At 43.1% G+C, this 23,296-nt stretch overlaps 1 protein-coding gene across 4 annotated transcripts in view; it reads right to left on the bottom strand.

Annotated features, from left to right (window-relative positions):
- Positions 1-2,707: 2,707 nt before the first annotated feature.
- The window catches only part of il1rapl2 (interleukin 1 receptor accessory protein-like 2), a 472,397-nt gene continuing 451,808 nt past the window's right edge, over positions 2,708-23,296 (bottom strand). Inside the window, exons 12-19 of one of the 4 annotated variants that reach the window (XM_040015740.1) lie at positions 21,975-22,087; positions 8,234-8,379; positions 7,556-7,633; positions 7,323-7,439; positions 6,391-6,513; positions 4,880-5,110; positions 4,687-4,717; positions 2,708-4,465 (exon numbers count right to left, since the gene is read on the bottom strand). In XM_040015740.1, the coding sequence (XP_039871674.1) occupies positions 4,377-4,465; positions 4,687-4,717; positions 4,880-5,110; positions 6,391-6,513; positions 7,323-7,439; positions 7,556-7,633; positions 8,234-8,379; positions 21,975-22,087 (928 nt within the window). In that variant the 3' untranslated portion in view covers positions 2,708-4,376. The remainder of the gene's footprint in view (positions 4,466-4,686; positions 4,718-4,879; positions 5,111-6,390; positions 6,514-7,322; positions 7,440-7,555; positions 7,634-8,233; positions 8,380-21,974; positions 22,088-23,296) is intronic. The other 3 variants (XM_040015741.1, XM_040015742.1, XM_040015744.1) reach the window with 3 other exon arrangements.

The raw sequence follows: 23,296 nt of genomic DNA, 5'->3' as shown, positions 1-23,296 counted from the left end.
AGCCGAGAAAGACAAAGTTGATACTGATGCGTCGGTCCGTTCTGTGTTTACGTCTTTGTGTGGAATCCGTGTACCTGCTCTCATTTGCTGTTTGGTTGTTGTTGAAATGGTTTTGTGAGCTTTAATCTGAGAATCTGGCGTTTCTGGCAAAACACAGTTATATTTAAAAGTTGATTCAGGATTTAATGAATTGATATCGCTTTATTCAAGCTACCCACCTCCCACTTCCACCTGCACTTTCAACTGGACCACGGCCAATCAGAGAGGTCCCGCCCCTGACTATCTCTGATTGGTTTAGTCCACGATAGGGGCAAAATGTGTGTCTGTTGTTGACCACAGGGAAGGTTGCAGATTTTTTTTTTTTTTTTTTGCTACCCGAGCAGTTGGTCGCACAGGTATTTTTTTTTAATATTTTTTTTTAGTCGCACCACTGAAAAATTTGGTCGCATTTGCGACCAAATTGGTCGCACTCTAGAGCCCTGTCCTGTATCCGAGGTTCGACTAACGGACGGACTCTCCTCTCCAGCACCCTGGCATAGACTTTCCCAGGGAGGCTGAGGAGTGTGATTCCCCTGTAGTTGGAACACACCCTCCGGTCCCCTTTTTTAAAGATGGGGACCACCACCTCGGTCTGCCAGTCCAGGGGTACCGCCCCTGATCTCCACGCAACATTGTAGAGGCGTGTCAACCAGGACAGCCTTACAACCTCCAGAGCCTTCAGGAACTCAGGGCGCACCTCATCAACACCAGGGGCTCTGCCACCAAGGAATTGTTTAACTGCCTCAGTGACCTCGCCTCCAGAAATTGGCGGGTCATTCCCCTCATACCCAGACTCTGCTTCCTCCTCGGAAGATGTGTCAGTGGGATTAAGGAGGTCCTCGAAGTATTCCTTCCACCGCCTGACAATTTTCTCAGTCAACAGCACTCCACCCGCACTACACACAGTGCAGGTTGAACACCGCTTTCCCCTCCTTAGTTGCCTGACCGTTTGCCAGAATCTCTTCGAGGCAGTCCGAAAGTCTTTTTCCATGGCCTCTCCGAACTCCTCCCACACCCGAGTTTTTGCTTCCGCCACCGCCCGCTTGGCCTATCTATCTACCTATCAGCTACCGGAATCCCACAGGCTAACCAAGCCCAGTAGGACTCCTTCTTCAGCTTGGTGGCTTGGTTACCACCACGACAGGCACCAACTACCTTGCGGCTGCAGCTCAGTGCTGCGGCTTCTGCAATGGAGGAGCTGAACAGGACTCAATGTCCCCAGTCTCCCTCGGAATACTGTTGAAGCTCTGCTGGAGGTGTGAGTTGAAGATCTTGCGGACCGGGGCCTCTGCTAGATGTTCCCAGCACACCCTCACTGTACGTTTTGGTGCGCCAAATATGTGGTGTAGCCATGGGTCCTTTGCAATACTCACTTGGTCCCTTGAAAAGGTGGGGAGCTACTGTTGATAGTGTTGATCCTGGTGAAGTGCCGCAATTGCAGCCTGAGGCTACATCCACACTAGCCCGGATAGATTTGAAAACTGCGTTTCCGTCTGAAAACACTCCACATCCACACTAGTGTTTTCAGTCGTTTTCACAGAGTTGTGTGTCCACATTGAAACGGACGAAAACGCCTATGTCCCAGTACTGCGCATGTGTGAAACGCAAGAAGATTCGACCTGCCTCATTTCTGTCTGTCGTTTATTTACTTTCCGGCTCTTTGAACCGTTGCGGCAAAAGGTCGAGGAAAAGCACCGAGTTTTTTAAATGGACTAACAATGAGGTGGAGTTGTTGCTGCGAGTAACACAAAAGTACAAAGTTGCAAAAGCAAGTGAGAATTAAAGAATTTGAAGAAATGCTATCTGGAGCATGTACAGACTGATATTAATCTTTAACAGGGCTGTCAAAATTGAGAGCAAACAAAACAACTGCTGCCCTCCACTATCTTAGTATAATTGGTCACATGACAGCACCCAAATGTATGTGTTTTCGAGAGCGTTTTGAAAATGCTGCATTTTCCTTCCGCGAAAACACCATCTCAGTGCGTCTCAGGCGCTCTAAAAACCTGCTTGCTCCAGGCCTGTTGGACAGCTTCACTCCTTGTGCTCAACTCCATGCAGCGCATCTTGAAAATTTGGATAAGGCAAATGTTTTAGTTCATGCCTTTCGACACTGGGCAAAGAACTATGTGTCACTGAGTAAGCTAACAGCTTACAAGGAAATTTAAGTGACCATTGGAGAAGAGGATAAAGCCATGAGAAGTGCAATTCGAAGAAAAGGATTCGTGACAGGGGTGAAGCAAAGTAAGCTGACAGTTGGAGGAAATGCCAGACAGCTTGCGAAATCACATCTGGTTAAGCAATAAACAGAAAATGAGAAAAAATAGTTGTCTGGGGAAAAAAAAGAGGAAAAAAGTTGACCATGTCAGACAACAGTGAATCCAAAATCTATAAAACAACTCATATAAGTTTTATTTGCTCGCAGTTAAATTATTCAACCAATATATCCAAAGAATAGTCAAAGAAATAGTCAGAAATTAAAGGACAACCACTAGACTGTATATTGCCATTGAATATAACAACTGAAATAATTAATTATTGTATCAAACAATCTCAAATATCCAGAATTCATTGGTTCTAATAAGACAATGACAGTAGCTCTGTGTAAATTCAAAACATTACCCACTTTTCTTAAATATTATCTTAATAATCTTGTTTTTCTTTTTTAAAGCTCACAAAGAAGAATGTGGTCTGATTCAGCTCGGAGTACAGCTTTTTATACAGTGAAGCCCCCTTTTGGCTGACTGGTAGTGGTAAGGTTCAAAATATCAGTCCGTTAGCAGGGTCGTACTGCCGTAAGATATCCATCCATCGATGAAAAGAGAAACACAACAAAGGCAACAAAAAAAGTGGCTGTGGAGCCATCAGAGAACACTTAATGTGAGTGTTAACAAAAACTGTAGGGAACAAATCACTGTCATGTATAGGTCTATACAGAGGTTATGGAAGCTGTACAAAGATTATTGTAACAAACAGACAGTAAAAACAAAGCCTGGTAAAAATTCTCAACAACCTTCTAAAAGGATAAAACCCTTAAATAAAACGTGACAAAATAAATAACCCAAATGTTTTTGGAGGGACACCTCCTTTTTTTCCTTTATCAGTTTTTATCATTGAATCATGGCCAGACAGAAAACAAATATACTGTATCAACATAGGATGTTTATACCCTCCATATTAAAAGAGGCTTCGACAAATGATTGTGTCATTTACTCTTTTATCTATGTTTGTTTGATTATTATCCTTTTTTTTTTTAATCTAAATGGGTGGTCATGCAAATAGGAAAAAGCCAAGTCCTTTATGCTTTTAGCTTGGTGTTAAATCTGACAGTTCATCTGTTGGTGATGGACTGGCTGGTTTCCAGTCTTGCTGTGCCCTTAAACACACTTACCTCAAGTACTAGCTATTCTTTCAGCCAACTAGTCTATGCAACTAGCTAGTTTCTGCCTAACTGTGCTTTCTCAGTCATTAAGCAGCTTCAGCCTTCGCTTTATGTGTCACCCCCTCTTGTTTTTCTTGCTGAAAAACATTTCTCAAGTCTAGTTCAGCTCCTGAGAGCCAAACCAGGTAGCTAGCTTGCTGTAGAGCAATATTTCAAGAGGTTGACTAGTTGATTTAAGGTGGTCTGGTATTCCAAAATCATTGCTTGATGTCTGCTTTGTCTGCCCGACAAGCCACCTAGTCAACAGGTAGATGAGAACTCGCATAAGTAGATCAATTGGCATTCTTAGATTACGCTACGTCTTGTTTGTCTGAGCTGACAAGTCAACTGGTTTTCACAGCAGCTGGTTTGTGAGCAGACTTAAAAGATGCTGTTTTAGTGCTCCAAGATCCAACCTGCCTGCCTGTTGAACAAATAGAGTACTACAGACGGTGGATACCCACGATTGAAGTACTCAGGATGCCTTCGTTAACTTCTCTAGTTCTTAAGTTTCCTAATTCCTTTCCACAAACTCAGCATGACCAGTCAGGAACTTTTTGCCAGTATGTCAAGGACACATGGTCATGCCAGCGGTGTACATTCCAGCTGGCATCAGCCTGTTACCAGGTAACAGGCCCAAAATCAGAGTGCAATCCTTTGTATAATCCCAGTCTTTCTGTAAACAGTTTACAACCACTCTCCTAATAAGTGTGACACCAAGCCTTCTGCGGTCTTTCGGTAGTCTTTTATTCACAGCTGGGAAGGAGTAGCCCAAAAGCAGTCGATGGGCAGTCCAACGCCAAGTCTGCACACAGTCCAAAAACCTGATGAAAACCAGACGACCCGCCAGTCTACACGAATCCAGTGAAAAGCAGTCTGTATTCCAGTATCAGCTGAGAAGTCCAACTACCAGATGTCAGAGCTTAGTTCTCTGCTGGTGAGGGGTACAAAGGTGCTGTTCAGGTGGAGTTCTGGCTTCTTCCCAAGGGTATTGCTCTGTTGCACCTGGGAAACACACAGCACCACCATGATTAGCACTAACCTTGCCATATAATGGTGCTTCATTTTATGGTATGACAAAATATTGCATGCCAATACTGTGCCTTGACTTAAACATAAGAACTGTACTGCATTTCGTTTCCCAGTCTGTTAGAATAAGCATGTTTTCAGGCTAGATGATATGAAGATATTGTTTTCTTTCTATATTCTCTTTTATTCAAACAGACCTCTTGTTCCCCAGTGAACTGCTCTGAACCCCTGGGGAGAAGAGAGGATTTATTTTTATTGTGTTTAAGCTCTGAGTACATGCAAACAGATAACAGCAAGCAAACTTTAGAAAAGGATACACTGTGCTGATGTTGGGTGCTGGGGACTAACTAAGAACATCATACGTATAAGTGGCTTAGTCTTTTCTCCCACCTGTCCATTCAGCAGTGTCATAGGGATATTGCAATAGACATGGCGCCCCCCAGGGCCCAGAGTGGAGAACTGCACCGTGGAGGGAGGTGGAAGTGGGGGTGAGGGCTGTGGGGGAAGCTGAAACTCATAGCTGCGGCAGAAATGCCGCATTTGAGCTGCTGTAGCACTGTGACCCCCTCCTAATGGCAAGGTCATCTGGTTGTAGTCAGGGATCTCTGTTGCCAAGGCGACCTGTGTGTAAAAGACATGACTTTCTAGTAACTTTCATTAGCTTCAGCATTATTGCAAGAGGCAACTAAATATGAAGCATTCATCATGAAAATGCTGTTTGTAGACTTCTGTTAGCTTCTGGGTGAACTATGAAAACAAGATAATTGTAAATTAATGAAATAAATGTAAATGAACTTAAGTGGAATGTGTTAAAATAATTCAAGCTCAAGTTTCACTTATTTTTCAAAATAGAGCTAAACACAGGAAAACGTGAAATCCCCGAATTCTGTCTGATATGAATTCAAGGGCAAGTTTTAAACAACTGAAACAAACTTTCTAGTCCAAACTGTACATTTGAAAACACAGCAGTGGAAACATAAGAAGTACAGAAACAGTCAGAACATAGTCACAAACATTAAAGAGAGATCCATGGCAGTCAAAGAATTCTGAACTGAACTGGTGGCAGAAAAACTTTTAAAACTTTATCATGGGACAAAGTCAGAAAACTTTTTATTCAGTTTTTATTAGAGTTGACTGGTGGTTATATACATGCAGTTTTAATGTCCTGGTGACCAAAGCCAAAGCCTCATCAGAAATGGTCTTAGTGGAAGGATGGCTCTAAGAAAATCATTGGTAAGGGATGGAGACAGGGAGAAAAATTGAGGTATGGCAAATTACCCAAAATTGGACTACAAATCACTGGCAAGAGGACTTGAATTCAAATGTGAAATGGTTCAAATTGTTATCAGTATGTACAAAAGTGAGTGGCTACAGTCACCGGTAAAACCTGGTGGAGGCTCCGTCATGGTTTGAGGCTGCATATCAGCCAGTGATGTTGGAGAGCTTTTTTAAAATTGATGGAATTACAAATGCAGAAAAGTACAGTCAGATTTTGATCCACCATGTAAAAACCATCTTGAAAGCATTTGACTGGCACTGGCTTTTTCAGTATGACACTGATCCCAAACACACTGTAAAAGTCCAGTAAAAGTGTACCTGGATAGAAAAATGCACAATGAAGCACTATCAGTCATTGCATGGCCTCCCCCAGATGCTGGAGCTCAACATTCCTTCTTTCCTGTCCTATCAAACAGGTAACAATGCATTGTTCCTGATCATCTGCTCTCACAAGGTAGCCCAAAGTTCAGGAAAAAATTTATTTACAGGTGTAACAACGGTCAACTAAGTCTGTGTTTTTAAGATTAATGTTGTCATAGTGCAGTGCCAAGGTCAAAATATACTGATTTGAGAAAAACCATCTACTAATTAATAAAAGTTCGAACTAAAAGACATGTGCTGACCTGATGGTGTCCATGCCGACTCTCATTAGGGGGCACCAGGGAGGCAGAAGTGGTTGTCATGGCAATAGTGGAGACTGTGGTCTGTAGGTCACCAAAGAGGCCCTGTTCACCAGAATCCATTACCTGTTAACACAGAGATTCCTCCAACAGTGAGTGAAAATTCGATCCATCGATTCCATCCATCCATCCTCCCTCCCTCTGTTGGAGGTTATGGGGTGCTGGAGTCTTTCTTTGCTGACAGTCTTTTGCAAGGTCAACGCAGAGAGACATACAATCATTCAACAACTTTATTCAGAGTTTCCACCTATGGGTGAGTAGCATAATCTAAGCCCTGGTGCATAAAATAATTTGACACACTTTTACACACTTAAACACCATCTAGATTCCATGACATCAATTATTAGAGTAGAAGAAGACATTAGAATGATATCACCACGCTGTTGCAGTTGTTGTTAATATTCTCTGTGTAGCATCATTCTTCAGGAAAGAAAGCAGCAGGAAACATTTATTTGCTAATCAGGGCATACACAACCTGAGGCGTGGTAAACATCTACACATTTTGCTTTGCTGTGATTCCAATTTTAATACATTACCTGTGTTTTGCAGACATTTTAAAGGCCATCTGCCTGTTTGAATGCGCCCAAGGAAAGAGTACATCTCAGTAGAATTTTTTGGCTCCCATGCATGAAATGGACATTATTAATATAGGTATGGATCAAGATGTCTGAGTTTAAGGGTTTCTATAATGATACATGAACAAATTCATATGCTATCCAATGTGTTTTTATCACTTATAGTATCACATGTATTGTAGACTTGCTTTTTTTTTTGACATTTCTTTTCAGAGGTCATAAATCAGTCCCAGAGTGGAGGCTATACCACTGTAGAAAGATAAAGTATATCGAGAATACATGAAAAAAGACGCAGTGTACCTGACGTCTGGACAGTGTCTCTCTGCGTTTAGCGGGCATATCGTAGACCACCTGTTTCCAAAACTTAGATGACAGCTCATTGCTCTTAGGACCCCTCCACTTGATGATGGATAAAACCTGAAGAGAAGAAGACAAATTACAAAAAAAACGATTTTGCCATTCTGGCCGGTGATAACTCTTCAGGTCACCCCATAAACTCTCCATCCTTTCATTCATCCGCCCTTTCTATATACCTTGATGGTATGTTTAAGTGCCTCCACCTCTTGGTAGTTGATGACATTCTTCAGGTCTGCACACTCTATCATGATCACCTAGAACACGAAGAGATTTCTAAGCAGAAGACCTTCCCCATCAAAACTCTCCATATGTAATAATGCAATGTCCGGGTAGGTTCTCAGTAATCCAGGTTATGGTAGTAGTAAGAGCTTGAACACAGAAGGTGAATGAACTTCTTTAAATTTGTAAAGATATTTCACCTCTTATTCAAGCGGCTTCTTTAGTTCTAAAAACAAAAGGTGGGCAGCTCTAGGTATTTAACCCCTAGTAGAGGTCGTCTCTCAGTTATCAGCCACCTGCAATGAAGTTTTGAGATCCAGATGCTTAAACACCCAAATCATACTCAGACGACCTCAATAGGTCACATGATGGGGTGACAGTGGTTTTATCCTTATTTTTGGTTTTAATTCATCTGATGACTCACATGATCAATAGTGGGCCAACAACCACAGCTAGCGTTTAAATACCTGGGACTCTCCACCTTAACTAAAGAAACCTCTTGTGAGGTCAAAGGTCTTCACAAACCTAAAGAAGTCTTCTTGCCTTCTTTTTTCAAACTGTTAAGAATAATAATGCAATCAAGTTGGAAAAATGTCTGTCCTCTAGATTTTTACCTTTGACCTCTGAATCCATACCTTGATCTCCCCAGTAACAAGCATGGAGTGGAGGCGTGTCTCTATCTGGAAGATGCTCCAGCCTCTTTTGGCGACAAACTCTGGCGTTAAAACGATGATCAGACGTCTGCTCTGCTCCACGCTACGAGCCAAGTCCTCAATGTAGGCTGGGAGAGACACATGGAGAGTAAGAATAATGAATAGAGAAGGGACAACTCGGCAGATGGCCCCGCCCCCTCCTGAGCCTGGTTCTGCCCGAGGTTTCTTCCTGTTAAAAGGGAGTTTTTCCTTCCCACTGTCGCCAAAGTGCTTGTCAAGCTCTTTAAGTTTGTGCAGCTTCCCCGCTTGAAAGGGATTGATGCATCTACCACAGGTGTTTAACTGGATTTCACTCAATGACCAGGCAGATCTTTTGTTTTCCTTTTTCTTTAATCTTCTTTTCGGCCATAGTCAGCCATAGGTGAAAAACCTTCAAATACAAACCAAAAAACCAAAATACAAATTATGTTTGTTATCACACATCTGCAAATATTGTAAACAATCCCAAACACATTTTCTTTTTTAAACACATCAATGCAGTGCGTAAGCTTTGTAGTACAATATTTACTTGAGTATTTTTAAATGCTCAAATTATGTAATTCACTAACAATTGTACATACACCTTGAGAAATACTGCTTTCTATTAAAGTGCTAAATTAAATAATCAATCTGCATTAGAACTTGAGCAGTAACAATAGTATTTATAACCAGCTTCTCTTAACCATATGCAAGCATCAACAGTCTTCCATATGCAGACCAACAATAAACAATGGTGCCGCTCGTAAACAGGCGACCGACTCACGGCACAGTGCTAATGCTACGTAAGCTAGCGGCAGCCGCGATTCTTTAGCAACTCGCTTCAAAGTCTTTTACCATAGTCAGCAACCATTCCCTTACCGGCTGCCTCCCTGGCTTTGTAGATACTTCAGTTCCACACGATATTCATGTTGGCGACAACTTATTGAAAGAATTATGCTGGGCTTTTCCCAAAAGTGGCAACTTCCTGTTGCTCCCCAGTTCGCCTTCTTTTTCCTTCCCGACAGAAACCCAGACACAAGATTAGTTCCGCCCTCCAGTCTGTCTTTTTTACTTTTTTGCCTCGGGGCTCTCCACCTCCTACTCGGTTTGACTTGACACCTCCCACTCGATCTTCCCTTGGAACACAGGAGATCGCCAAGTTCACAAGCAAACCGCAGTTTAACTCATCCCATTGAAGCATGATGCTGACGGCTTGGTCCCATTTTGCTCCTCCACAGGTAACAGAACAACTAGACGTCTGACGTCTCTATGAAGGATGGTAGCTTGAGCCACCGGAGTCGCTCCCCTTGAACCAGAGCTTAAGTCCTCCGCTCTCAAGGACTTAGCCACAGAACCGCTGTAACTTGGGCATACCCGGACATTGACGTCCCTCACAATTCCCTTTTTGTCTGGATTAGTGCTGACAACTATGCCCATTTTGAAGTGTCCTCTCAGCGCATTCTGATCACTTAACCAGACGACATCTCCAACAGTGACATTTCTGTGTGCAGTGTGCCACTTGCTCCTTACAAACAAATTGGGGCCAGCAAGTTGGCTCCAGGACCTCCAAAACTTGCTCACCTCTGCCCGAATTGCTTGGAGTCTCTTATAGGGGTAAACAGAAAAGTCAAACATCTTGAAGTCCCCACTTTGAGATGCTCGACCAAGCAAAAGACTGTTGGGTGTGACGTAATGAATGCAACCTTCCCGACTCTGTACTCTAGCATCAATCGGGCGCTCATTTGCAAGGTTAGCTGCCACATGAAGAGCTGTCTGGAACTCACTGTAACTTAGCCCAGACTCCCTTCCAAGACTCTGGAGTGCTCTCTTCACAATGCGCACAGCAGCCTCAGCAGCTCCATTTCTATGTGGGGAATCAGCCGGATTTACTTTCCACATCCACTCTGTTCCATTCTTTGCCGCAGTCTCCTCCAAGACAAACTTATTCTGGCTTTCCAAGAATCCGTAAAGTTCCTTCAAGACAGACTTTGCTCCTATGAAATTAGTACCTGGGTCTGACCAGATCTTTCTTGGATGTCCTCTAATTGCTGTAAATCTCTGGTAAGCCATCAAGAAGCCTTCAGTCGACAAGGAGTTTACTAACTCTGTGTGAATCGCCCTGCTGGCCATACAACAGAATACAACCCCCCAAACCTTTATCATGACTCTTTTCTTGATGTCATCCTTCACTTGGTAGGGTCCAAAGAGATCCACTGTTGTGAACTCAAAAGGTAAAGCAGGTTGAGTTCTTTCCGGAGGTAAGTCGCCCATTATTTGCCGGCAACTCTGTGCTTTTGCTTTCCGGCAAACCACACAACCATCCACAACTTTTTGAGCAATCTTTCTCCCTCTTATGATCCACGCTTTCTTCCTCATTCTGAGCAGGGTCCCAGCAACTCCCTCATGACTCTCATTGTGGGCCTCCCGGGCTAACAGTGTAGACACCCAAGCATCATAAGCCAAGATGGGAACACTAAACTGGTCTTTCTTAAAAGCTTGCACTCGGCCGCCACAAACAAAGAGCCCAGAGCTTGGGTCTTTGTATACTACCAGTCTATCTGTAGTAGTGCTTGGGAAGACAGCGCTGTCTTGCGCTGCAAGGAAGATGTCTCTTAGGGCATCCTCACGTTCCTTCACCGAAATTACTCCTGCCAACGGGACTGCCTCCCACTTTGGGTCATTAGCAGCTGGATGTCCCCCAAGAAACTTTCTAGCTGCTCTCCAAGTCCAAGCAACTGATCTAACTAATCGAGTTAGGTCACTGAACCGCTTGACATCTAAAAGGTTCTTGATGACTGACCCCGCAGGTGGTCTTCGCTGCTCTCTCTGGGCCTCAGCCCGACTTCGCTTTTCTTCTTGCCCTCTTATCTCGGCCCTTGTCAAGGCAGCGACAAACGCCTTTCTTTGCAGCTTATTGACGTTTTCTTTGGCAGTGGCGGCTAACTCTTTAGCTGACCTAACTGGCCACTCGCACACAGGCAAACTCAAGAACTTTGGACCATTTTGCCATTCTGAGTCTTCATCTAGATCTCTAGGACTAGCTCCTCTTGTGACTACATCCGCAATGTTCTGAGGGCCAGGGATCCACCACCAATCTTGAATCCTTGTGCTGCTCTGTATTTCTCCAATCCTATTTGCAAAAAAGGTCTGATACCCATAGCTCTCCCGCTGTATTGCCCCAATGACGGTTTGGCTGTCGACAAAGTGATACCACCTCTCAACCTGAATCCGGCTTTGCGCCTCAAAGTATTTCTTTAGGCGTGAGCCAAACACTGCCCCACACAGCTCTGCTTTGACAACATCCCCTTTGTGGTCCAATGGTGTTAACTTAGCTTTGGACTCCACCAACCTGATGATTGGGCCCTGACCTGAATTCCACCTTAAGTACAACACTGCCCCATAGGCTTGCTCACTTCCATCGGAGAAAGTAATTGCCCAGGGTTCTTCGGTGAAGCATGGGGGGGTTAGCGCCCTTGCAAATGTGACTTTGCTGAGCTGGGCATACTCCTCAAAAAGCCTAATGGCGTCCTCCCTCAGGGCATCTGAGAGCGCCATGTCCCAAGTGTCCTTGACCAAGCAGCTTTCTACTTTTGTCTCTTTGAATGCTCTGCGAACTAAGATTGCTCCTTTTTGCTTTGCAGGAGTGACCAAACCGACTGGATCATACAACCCTGACACTTGACTGAGAAGCTCTCTTCGTGTCAGTGGGTTTGGCGTGTGGGTCTTAATCTGCTCCTGGACAAGGTCTTGGCCAGCTCGCATCTTTTTCTTCCTCTTGGAGAAGTTGATTGCTACCATGACATGAAGCTTGTCTTCTTCCACTATATAACCCAGACCAAGAGCTTTGTTTTCTTCGTCACGCATTTGGTTTGGTAGGACTATAGTTTTCATTCTTGTCTTCTCACCCTTGTCATCGCGCTTCTTCCTCCCACTTTGACCAGATAAGACCCAAGGTTTCAGCTCAAATCCTCCAGCCTTTAGAATTCGCCCAATGTTCTCTGTAATGACTTCTAGTTGGCTCATGTCATTGTGAGAGGTAAGGATGTCATCGACATAGCTGTCTTGCTGGAGTACACGACGTTCCTCCTTGAGGTGGGAAAAGGTAGAAAGGCTGGCAGTTTCACGCATTGCCAGCTGTGCAATGCATCCTGCCGGTTTATCTCCAATATTCACCCTTGTGATGGCATATTCCTCTAGCTCGTCATCCTCAGAGTCCCACCAGAGGAACCTATGCAGGTGCATCTCTTTGTCTTCCAACCAAACTGAATTGTACATCTTTTTTATGTCACCAAGGGCTCCGTACACTCCGCCCCTGAATCTGAGGAGAACTGCTCGAATCTGGTTGAGGACATCTGGACCCTTTATTAGCAGGTCGTTCAAGCTCACACCTCTAAACCTCTGGCTGCTATTCCACACAAGCCTCACTGGAGTTGTAACAGAGTGGGGATTCGGAGCAATGAGGTGACTCACGTACCACACTGGCCCATCCCAGTTACTGATCATGCCCTTGGACAACTTGACTGCAGCTCCACGCTCCACCATGCCATGCACCTGAGCGGCATAAGCGGCTTTCCATTCAGGCTCCTTCGCCAATTGCTTCTCTGTCCGGAGGAATGTGCTCTCAACTCCTTTTTTGTTATCTGGTAAGGATGCTGGATCTTCAGCCCAAGGGTATTCGGCATGCCAGTGTGGCTCGTCGCTGTGGCCATCACCCGTGACATAGGTGAGTCCTTCTCTTATTATTTCAAGCTCTCTCTCCTCGGCCAGTGTCATTTCTTTCCCACCTGGCTGGCAATTTCCGCAACGGCAACCCCCACACTTTGGCTCACATGCAGCACCAATACTATCCCACTTCCACCACTCTAAGAATTCTCGACTGGTGGTTGAGGTGCTTGACCTCTGAAGCTTAGCAGGAACATGCTTCCTTGTTGAAGACTGGTCTGAGGCCTCGCCAATGAGCTCCTCATACTTGACAGCTGCTGCTCTCATTGACCTGGCAAAGTGTGTCTTGGACATGTGGGCAGAGACAGTAAGCTCCTCAAAGAGCTCAGGGTGAGTTCCCCCAACTGTCTTTCCAAGTGGCCCATCCCATAACACAAGGTCACCGATGACTCTGCTCCTCTGAGGCGCTAGCCGACCTTCTTTATGACTTATAAGCAGATGAATGTCTTTCGGTCTTACAAGATCGTTGAGTGGTATATCCGGAAAGAACCTTTGTAGCTGACTCGGTGTGACATGTTTGTGGACTTCTGCTATGCTGTCGAGTCCATAGCAGACCAGTTGGTGTGACCTAAGGGTGCCTCTAGGCGTTCTGACTCGGATCTTTAAAAGATACTGCCTTGTTCTCACGTGCGTTTTCATCGCCCCTACTCCATGAACAACCAGAGTGATTTCTTCACTTCTTAGGTTAAGACTGCTTGCAGCCCTGTGGGTTATATAGTTGGTGTCAGAAGCCAGGTCAATTAATGTCCCAATCTTTTGCCCAGCATTAGCTGTGACCTCAAGGAGCATCATGATTACTGGCAGCTCTCGAAGCCCACCTTCAAATAGGAGGCTTGGCTGCTCCTTGGTGGTGCTGCATGCCCTAGATGCAGTGTTTGAAAACGCATCCCTGCATTCTCTTGCCAGTTCAGGTGACAGTTTTCTGAGGAACTCCTCCTGATCCTCCGTACATTTCCTGCTGACCTTTCCTCCCTCTGGATCAGATCTATTTTGCCTCCCTGCTGCACTTCCCTTCCTCACCTCAGCATTAGGGCATAAGTAGTAATGGTGCTCCACAGCGTGTGCTTCTTTGCAGCCTGGGTTTTTGCACAGATAAGTGGGTTTGCAGTATGACCCATTGTCATGAACTTCGAGACAACTCCAGCATGCGCCTAGTTTCTTAATTGCGGCTTTCTTTTCTGCAAGCTTTAATGTTTTAAATTGCCTGCAGAAGTAGAGTTTCTTTTTATGCTTTCCATCACCGCAGACCACACACCCTTCATCGCTACCTAATTTGGTGAATTCGGTTCTGGAATGTTTCAGCTCCACTCTTTCTCGCTTACTTGGCTCTTCCTCTCTCAGATGATCAAGCTGTTCATATATGGTTTCTTGCTCTTTGAGGAATTCCAGAAGACTATCAAATCGTTTTTCTGGGGTGACCATGTTTCTACTGTCAGCAACATAAATAAGCCACTCCTTTTTGAGTGTTTCTGGAAGTTTACTTTCGATTGACTTTGTCACCAATGGGTTTTTTATAGCCCCCGTGTCACCAAGGTCAACCAGGTCTTGAAGTGCCTTCTCCACAGCTTGAATTAATTCCACTACTTTTCTTGGCTGGTGGCTCTTGACAGCTGGCATTCTCTGTAACTCCTCCACTATTTCAATAGCAATTGATGTTTGATTGCCGAACCGATTCTCCAAAACACGAAAGATGTCGTCTGCAGTGTTGTAAGTGGTGAGTCGAAGTTCTCTCGTTATTTTCTCATCCACACTATCAAGTAGCTGAAACTTTTTGATCTCTTTCGAACCAGATGGCTCCGCCTGCCCCTGAAGAACCTCCCATTCCTTCTTCCATCTGTGGAAGTCTCGTTTATTTCCAAGAAACTTAGGAAGTGCTGTTGGTTTCAGCTTGATGATTGGCATGGGGCAGCTGGAGGTAACTGGCAATGATGACAGGTGATCAGCATCCTCCTTTATTCTCATCTCCAGAAAGTCAGCTTTTCTGGAAACCAGCCTGGGGACGCAGAGTTCCAGCTTCTGTATATTGCTTTGAAGATCTCTCCGAATACCTGATGGGATCCAATGCTTCCACTTGCTATACCTCTCCTTTGCCACTCCCACCAGTTCTTTCAGGTGGCCAAGAACGAAATCATACACTTCATAATTACCGTCAGGCGCAATGGCAGCAACATGTTCACACTCAGCCTCTGCTGCCTCTAGTGCTGTGGACAATTCTGCACTTCCAAAGTTGGCCCAGAGAGCCTCTCTGACTAGGGTTTTTATTTCCTTCAGTTTTAACTCACATTCACTTGCAGTCTTTGCTAAGTCGGCTCTCTGCTGTTCTGTCAGCACAGCTGCTTCACTTGTGTCAGGCTTTGCCCCTAGCTCCGTGATGAAACCGGCCTCTAGATCATCATTGGCCTCCATGACTTTCTCTGCTTCCATCGTCAGTCTATTGAAACTGTCTTTGAGTTCTTCTTCAGTCATATCCTCATGCATCCTCGTAATGCTATTAACCAGACGAGAGAATGATCTCTTGGCTGTTGCCCTCACTCCTTTGAGTTGTTCAACTGACTTTCCAGCAGCTTGGTCTGCCATTTTTGTGTGCTCAGGCTTGAACTGGGGTTTATTTACTAATGGGAATGGCACATGCAACTTGAGGGATTCTCCGAATTTCCTCTTTGCATCAATTATTCCCTTATCCCAGGACTCCAGGTCATTTTTCCCAGATTTGATTTCCCGGTTTTTCACTGTCAAGCTCTTTAAGTTTGTGCAGCTTCCCCGCTTGAAAGGGATTGATGCATCTACCACAGGTGTTTAACTGGATTTCACTCAATGACCAGGCAGATCTTTTGTTTTCCTTTTTCTTTAATCTTCTTTTCGGCCATAGTCAGCCATAGGTGAAAAACCTTCAAATACAAACCAAAAAAAACCAAAATACAAATTATGTTTGTTATCACACATCTGCAAATATTGTAAACAATCCCAAACACATTTTCTTTTTTAAACACATCAATGCAGTGCGTAAGCTTTGTAGTACAATATTTACTTGAGTATTTTTAAATGCTCAAATTATGTAATTCACTAACAATTGTACATACACCTTGAGAAATACTGCTTTCTATTAAAGTGCTAAATTAAATAATCAATCTGCATTAGAACTTGAGCAGTAACAATAGTATTTATAACCAGCTTCTCTTAACCATATGCAAGCATCAACAGTCTTCCATATGCAGACCAACAATAAACAATGGTGCCGCTCGTAAACAGGCGACCGACTCACGGCACAGTGCTAATGCTACGTAAGCTAGCGGCAGCCGCGATTCTTTAGCAACTCGCTTCAAAGTCTTTTACCATAGTCAGCAACCATTCCCTTACCGGCTGCCTCCCTGGCTTTGTAGATACTTCAGTTCCACACGATATTCATGTTGGCGACAACTTATTGAAAGAATTATGCTGGGCTTTTCCCAAAAGTGGCAACTTCCTGTTGCTCCCCAGTTCGCCTTCTTTTTCCTTCCCGACAGAAACCCAGACACAAGATTAGTTCCGCCCTCCAGTCTGTCTTTTTTACTTTTTTGCCTCGGGGCTCTCCACCTCCTACTCGGTTTGACTTGACAGTGCTTGCTCACAGGGGGTCATATGATTGTTGGGTTTTTCTCTGTATGCATTATTGTAGGGTCTACCTTACAATATAAAGGGCCTTGAGGCAACTGTTTCTGTGATTTGGCGCTGTACAAATAAAACTGAATTGAAATTGAAAAAGAAAACTTTTCCTTTCATTCTGTTATTACTAAAAAGTTTCCATGAATATCCACATGATGGTGCAATACCAAGTTTCCTGTGTCTCCAGATTTTGTTGTGAGCCAAAACAGAAGTGACAAAAAAGCAGGTTAATAAGCTTTTGCTCTTAATATTGTCAGTGCTGAACTAATCCTGTAACAGTCGTGCATTTCTTTCTCCAGAATTACTGAGAGGTTTTAATTCTTGTTGGATTACACGGAAAGCTCCAGCAGCTTTGACGAAGACAAAGCAGGAGGCAAGAAGTGAATTATCATCACAGTATGTAAGGGAAACATCTCGCACAGCAACACTTGCCCCCGCTTCCTGCATGTGTCAAGTTCATTCGTCCATACATGCCTGGGGTGAGTGACGGGCGGATATAACGGAGTGACAGAAATGTTTGTGCAAGAACTTTGGCTCTGACACAGCACGATGCAGTCAGCTCTTAAATGGGGATCAGAGTTGTGCTGAGCCACCATCGCCGGTTGTTACTTATAACTAAGTGAGGAATATGTGAAGTTGACGAGGAGAAGTGGCAGGTGATGGGATGTGGACGGTGAGTTAATATGAGGTGAAGCTACTATGCTTCAGCATTAGAGTAGCCTCCACGCCAAACCCAGTGAAAACCTGTCTTAACAAACGACCCAATTACTTTTTTGCAACTGTGTGTGTGTGTGTGTGTGTTTTCTTGGAACACATTGCTCATTATTTCTAAAATTTGTAGTTACAGAAAAAGTATGAAAACTTTGTGTTCATTGAACCACGGCTCCCCCCACCCCCCGTCTAAATACCTCTCTCTTTCTCAATCTCTGCTAACTAAATTAATGACAGACTCTCCAACAACACATTGCAATTTCACGCTCAATTTGAGGGGCACAAATAGTACAGTACATCCCCAAATTCATTCTCTTTCTTTTCTGTTTCTCTTGGTTTTCCTATTCTGCCTCTTTTTTTACATTTTCCCTCTCACATTAACACCTCCTTGCCTCTCTCTTGCCCTTGACTGCTTCCTGCTCCCCCATTTGTGAGGATTATGTAAATCAATTAATAAAATAACCAGTGACCCTGTACCCACTGCTTTCTGTTCCTTGTTATTTATTTCTCGCTCTCCTGTTCATTTCAGAGGGTTAAGTGGAGTGAATAATTGAATGGTGTGTTTTGGGTCGCATTGCTATGCTGCTCTTTCAGCAGCTTTGGTTACCAAAGAAAAGACTCTTGTTCAGTGTAGGCATAATTAAACCTGGAAAAAGTTACATGTGAAGATATGCACAGGGGATATTTGTTTTTCGGATGTTTTCAGGGCAAACACAGGAAATATGACTTTTTCGTCTGCCGGGTGCGTCGGGAAGGGGCATAATTTTAGCTAAGGTCACGTAAAGTGTGGCTTTTCATTATGAACCATACTTAAGTAAACATATTTATGTATTTTAGGAGAAAATGTTAAATGATTCAAAGAGCACATATTAGCATGTGTCTTTTGTGCCACATTATACGGTTATTTCAGTCGGTGTATATTTTTTGGTTTGATGTTTTGAGGACAAGGAGACGTGGGATTTTGGTACCAAAATGCTAATACACAGGAAATGATAGCTGTATTACTTTATTACACGCATTAGACCTCAGAGACCTCAGACATTACTAATTCGAATTAATATCCTATTTATTTAGATTTATTTATTTTTATACTACCTTTAATTGGACTGTCCAGTTTGCTTCCATACTGGTCTAGAGAGGCCTTTGCAGGATGTGCTCTTTTATGTTTTTCTTTGAAAGCTACATATTCATTATATAAGACAAAGCAGTCAGTTTGAGGCAGTGTTAGGGACACTGTTTAATAAATACTTATTTAAAAATGTATTATTAAAATAATTAGAATGACACATTCCTCAAAGTACCACAGCAATAAAAATTATTTAGCATAATGTGTTAACAAACCACAGTGTACATGTTTAATGTTGATGTTTTTTTGAGATATCATTTGTATGAATTTGAGTGTTATATTGCTATATGTAACATTCTATACATAAAAAAATGTTGATAATATATTTTTAATTATCCAGATTACTTTAGGAGTCTAGGCGGAGATATAGAAGAGACATACGAACACAGACTATGATCGTAATATTTGTAACCATGTTTTTGGCCACTTGGTGAAGTCAATACTTACTCTGCTCTCCTTCTGACTTAGTGCTCGGTTTCCTTGAATGACTGAGTGAACTTTCTGGGCTGAAAATGTCTAAGGACACATATTGAACACTTCTGGTTCTATATGACCCACCCAACACTACACATTGTTCATTTTTTGTTTTCGTGCCCCACTCGCCCTCTTTCTTTGAATGTATTCACTCTCCAAACTGCAGCCTCATTTCATGCTCAACCATCTACCATTATCTAATAAAAATGCTGTCAAACCTAAAATAAGGATGTTGTCCCAGCTAGTGAACTAGTGATTAAGTGCAGAGGGGTGTATAAACACAGAGGGGAAGCCCCCAGCAGCTTAGGCCTATTCCAACGTATCTAAGGGTCGATTCGGGGTCAGCTGATGCAGCCCTAACTACAAGCTAATATAAACATATTGGACAACTTCATGCTCTCAACTTTGACGAAACGGTTTGGTGATGCCCCCTTCCTGTTCCAACAAGACTGCACAACTGTGCACAAAGAAAGGTCCATAAAGACATGGATGAGTGAGTTTGGTGTGGAAGCCTTGACTGGCCTGCACAGAGTCCAGACCTCTGTGGTCAACCAGAAAAAACACCTTTGGGATGAGACTGCGAGCCAGGCCTTCTCGTCCAACACCAGTCTGACCTCCCAAATACACTTCTGGGAGAACAATCAGATAATCCCATAAACACACTCCTAAACCTTGTGGAAAGACTTCCCAGAGGAGGTGAAGCTGTTATATCTGCAAAGGCGGGCTGACATCTAGATTAACAATGGGATATCCCTCAAGTTCATAAGAGAGGTCAGAGTGTTGGAAGTGCAAGATTGATTTCACACATGCTACCCAAAATGACACAAATGTTTTTATGGGCTTTGCACCAGACATTATTAACAATACCTGTGTGAGCACCACATCCTGGTTTGATGACAGTCACATCTTTGCTACAAAAGACGTCAATTGTATTTAGTGCCATGTTACCACATTGTATGAGGTGTCTATATCTATATCTATCTATCTCTATATATAGAGATATATATATATATATTGTTGTGGAAATTTTCCACTTAAATAAAGCCTGCAAATGAGCAGTGAGCGGTAGATAACATTCTTTAATCCAAACACACAAAGACAGCAGACAATCAAGCCTGATGGAGCCCCTGCATGTCCGCGGGACAGACGGTCAGCAGAGTTCTCTGAGTCTAGCATGGCTCTCAGTTAAATACCTTCTTCAGGAACAAAAGGCAGTACACAGCTGTTTCACACCTTAAGGTTCACACTCCCTTGCTACTTCCCAGAGTCCTCGAGGAGACAAAAGACTCTGGTCTGCTTCCCCCAACTTCCTTACTACACCCCCACCATTTGTCTTACTGTATGGGTGTCAGACATGTTAAAATCCAGTGGCACCAAGTAGGGATGGGTATCGAAAACCGGTTCTTGTTGAGAACCGGTTCCCACTGTTTCAATTCCTTGGAATTGTTTGCCATTTTTGCAAACGATTCCCTTATCGATTCCAGTTGCCCCGAATGATGTCACCACGTTGCGGAGCGTCATTTACCTGGCAGGAAACACGGCGCGTAGAGCGCTCAAACGCTCAAAAGTTTGGTCATACTTTACGAGAACGGATGACAACAGGGCAACTTGCAATACTTGCAAAGTAGATATTTCATTTAAGGGAGGAAACACTACGAATATGCAAAAGCATTTGCTCACAAAACACACGATGACCTTAAATGAATGTCATGTTTTTAATTCCGCTCCGGATTCGTGAATCTCAACCCAGCAGCAGCGGTAACGTTTGCACGTCCTCTCCCGTTAATGTGGCAGGTAAATAATCAACTAACAGTGCATATTATGTTAGCGTGATCTGCCTTATTACAAAACCTGCCATTACTGTGCATTTAGGTGACCATGATGAGAGAGACAGACAGAGTCTGGCTCAGATGCTGGCAGTTCTCGCTGCAGTCTACCGGTAGCGTCTCCTTTCAGGCCAGGATAGACGAATGTCACCGAGCAGTGACTAAGTTTGTGGTCAAATGTTTGCACCCATTTACCACAGGAGATGCCCGATTTTTGGTAAGTGAATGTGTTTAATTGTAGGCAGGGACATTACTGGATATTCTTGTGTAATTGCTACAGAATAATTTATGTTATACTTTGTTATTGCTACAGAAGAATATTTATTTTATTATTTTACATTTACAATTTTTTTTTCCTGGGGACCCTGTGACACCCCATTGAAGAGCCGTAGGCTGTGGATCTCTTAAGATCTCACTGTTGGGTTTGTAAGGCCATGTTACTCCTAAATTTCTATCTTGTTCAAAGAGAAGATATAAAATGAAGTTCTAAGCTAATCGACTTTAGTGTTCTCCTTTTTTAAAAAGAATCGATAAGAGAATCGATAAAGAATAGAATCGTTAAACAGAATCGAAAATGGAATCGGAATCGTTAAAATCTTATCAATACCCATCCCTAGCACCAAGGCATTATACAATAAAAGAATGTGATTAATACATAAGTAAAAGAAATTCCTATACACACACACACACACACACACACACACGCACACACACACACACACACACACACACACACACACACACACACACACACACACACACACACACATATATATATATATATATATATATACTGTATATATAAATACAGTATATATGTGTGTGTGTGTGAATGTGCCAGGTTTGACCAGTGACAGATTATAGTAATAACAATCATATTTTCCCCTCCAGTTGGACAGAGTGACACAGGAGCCAAGAAATGATGACAAATTGTGAGAGGGTACAAGCATGCATGCACGTGTGTGCGTACGTGTGTGTTTGTGAACAAATAAATGAAATTGTGGTAAGGCATGTGGTACATGTGGCGTACATCTGAGAGCTGACATAGATACGTGTGTGGCTGTAAGTGTGTTATGATGAAGATCCACATATGTTCTTATTTATTCTGACAGAGAGATGAATTCTGGGTAGCGGGGATTGGAGTTACACAGAGAGAGAGTGTGTGTGTGCATGTGTGTAGGTAGATACACAGATTTATACTTACTACTGCTGGGTATTAAATCTCTGTCTGGTATAAACAGCTTGTATCCATAATGTTTCTCCAAAACATCCGGCAAGATCTCCAAAGCAAATGTTTCCTCGTCGCTGCTCGTCCTGCTGGGAGAGGGAATAACAAACATGGCTCCAAATTCAAAATCAGATAACAGACAAATCAATCAGCGAATGCACTTAACTACAAATGCCTGCACACAGGTGGAAAATTAGAGGGGAACCCATCGTAAAGATGTGGGCTGCCCTGCTCTGTTAAAGTCCACAGGAGAGATGGAGCACTACATTCCAGAAGATATTCCCTCATTTGATGTGCAGACGAGCACGTGTTGCATCTTCGTGGCTGATCTTGTGAGTACAAAGGCTGTAGCACGTGATTACATCATTTTCTTCTCAGCATGCAGATCACTGCATTGTCATCCGGGAAGGAGCCACTTCCATCAGGACAGAGATGTTTAATCAGAGTGTAAAGGTGAACGCTTTGAGCAAATTTGTATTGATTCACGGTGAGCCTTCCTTCTGAGGTGACAAGTAAACTGAAGCTATGCCAACAGAATGCTTTCCTCAAAGTAACGGAGCCTCTCGATCCCCTCACTGTAGGGCTCTCAGGTTTAGTTTTTTGCATTTAATTTGGTCAATATCAAACATCTGCACATTTTATGAATTTATTTATTCATTTTTTGATTTTTAACATGACCAGGCTTACTGCTAACAATACAACAAGTAGTATTTTAATAAACATGTCTGTAGCCCAGACAGAATTGTGGCTAGCAAGTCCTTTTCATGTGGCTGCCACGCTTCGATATAAAAGGGAGGTTTGTCTAAACCGTTTCAACCACAGAAGCAAAGAACTATGCTCACAGGAAGTGTATATATATATATATATATATATATATGAAAGCTAGTTTGAGCCACCATGGCAACATCTAGGGGTTACTGAAGCCTTACCTGTGGCTTTTTCTTAGCTTTTTGAAACCAGAGAGGAAAGATATGACTGAGAAATTGAGGACAGCTTATATGACAACAGTTCATCATCATCTTTGACTCCAAAAGAGAACATAATTTATGAAATGAATGTAATGTTTTAAATATGACTTAAACAAAGGCACTGAGCCCATGAACTCCTCAGCAAAGGTAATCCCTTTGTTATGCGTCTTTTCACAGATCCCCCTGCAGGATAAAGGCGCTATTGCATCAGCTTCGCTTTCTCTATGTATCTATGCATCAGAGACAATCAGAGCTTTTCTGCAGGTCAAAGGGGGCAATGCTGATTTGATTTCAAGTATTTTGTGTTTGCTGCTATTTGAAGGAACTGAA

Source organism: Simochromis diagramma, unplaced genomic scaffold (assembly GCF_900408965.1).
Source record: "Simochromis diagramma unplaced genomic scaffold, fSimDia1.1 OVJJ01000685.1, whole genome shotgun sequence".
In the NCBI taxonomy this organism is placed as follows: domain Eukaryota; kingdom Metazoa; phylum Chordata; class Actinopteri; order Cichliformes; family Cichlidae; genus Simochromis; species Simochromis diagramma.
The sequence above is the reverse complement of the archived record's forward strand: the minus strand, read 5'-3'. Positions and strand labels throughout refer to the sequence as shown.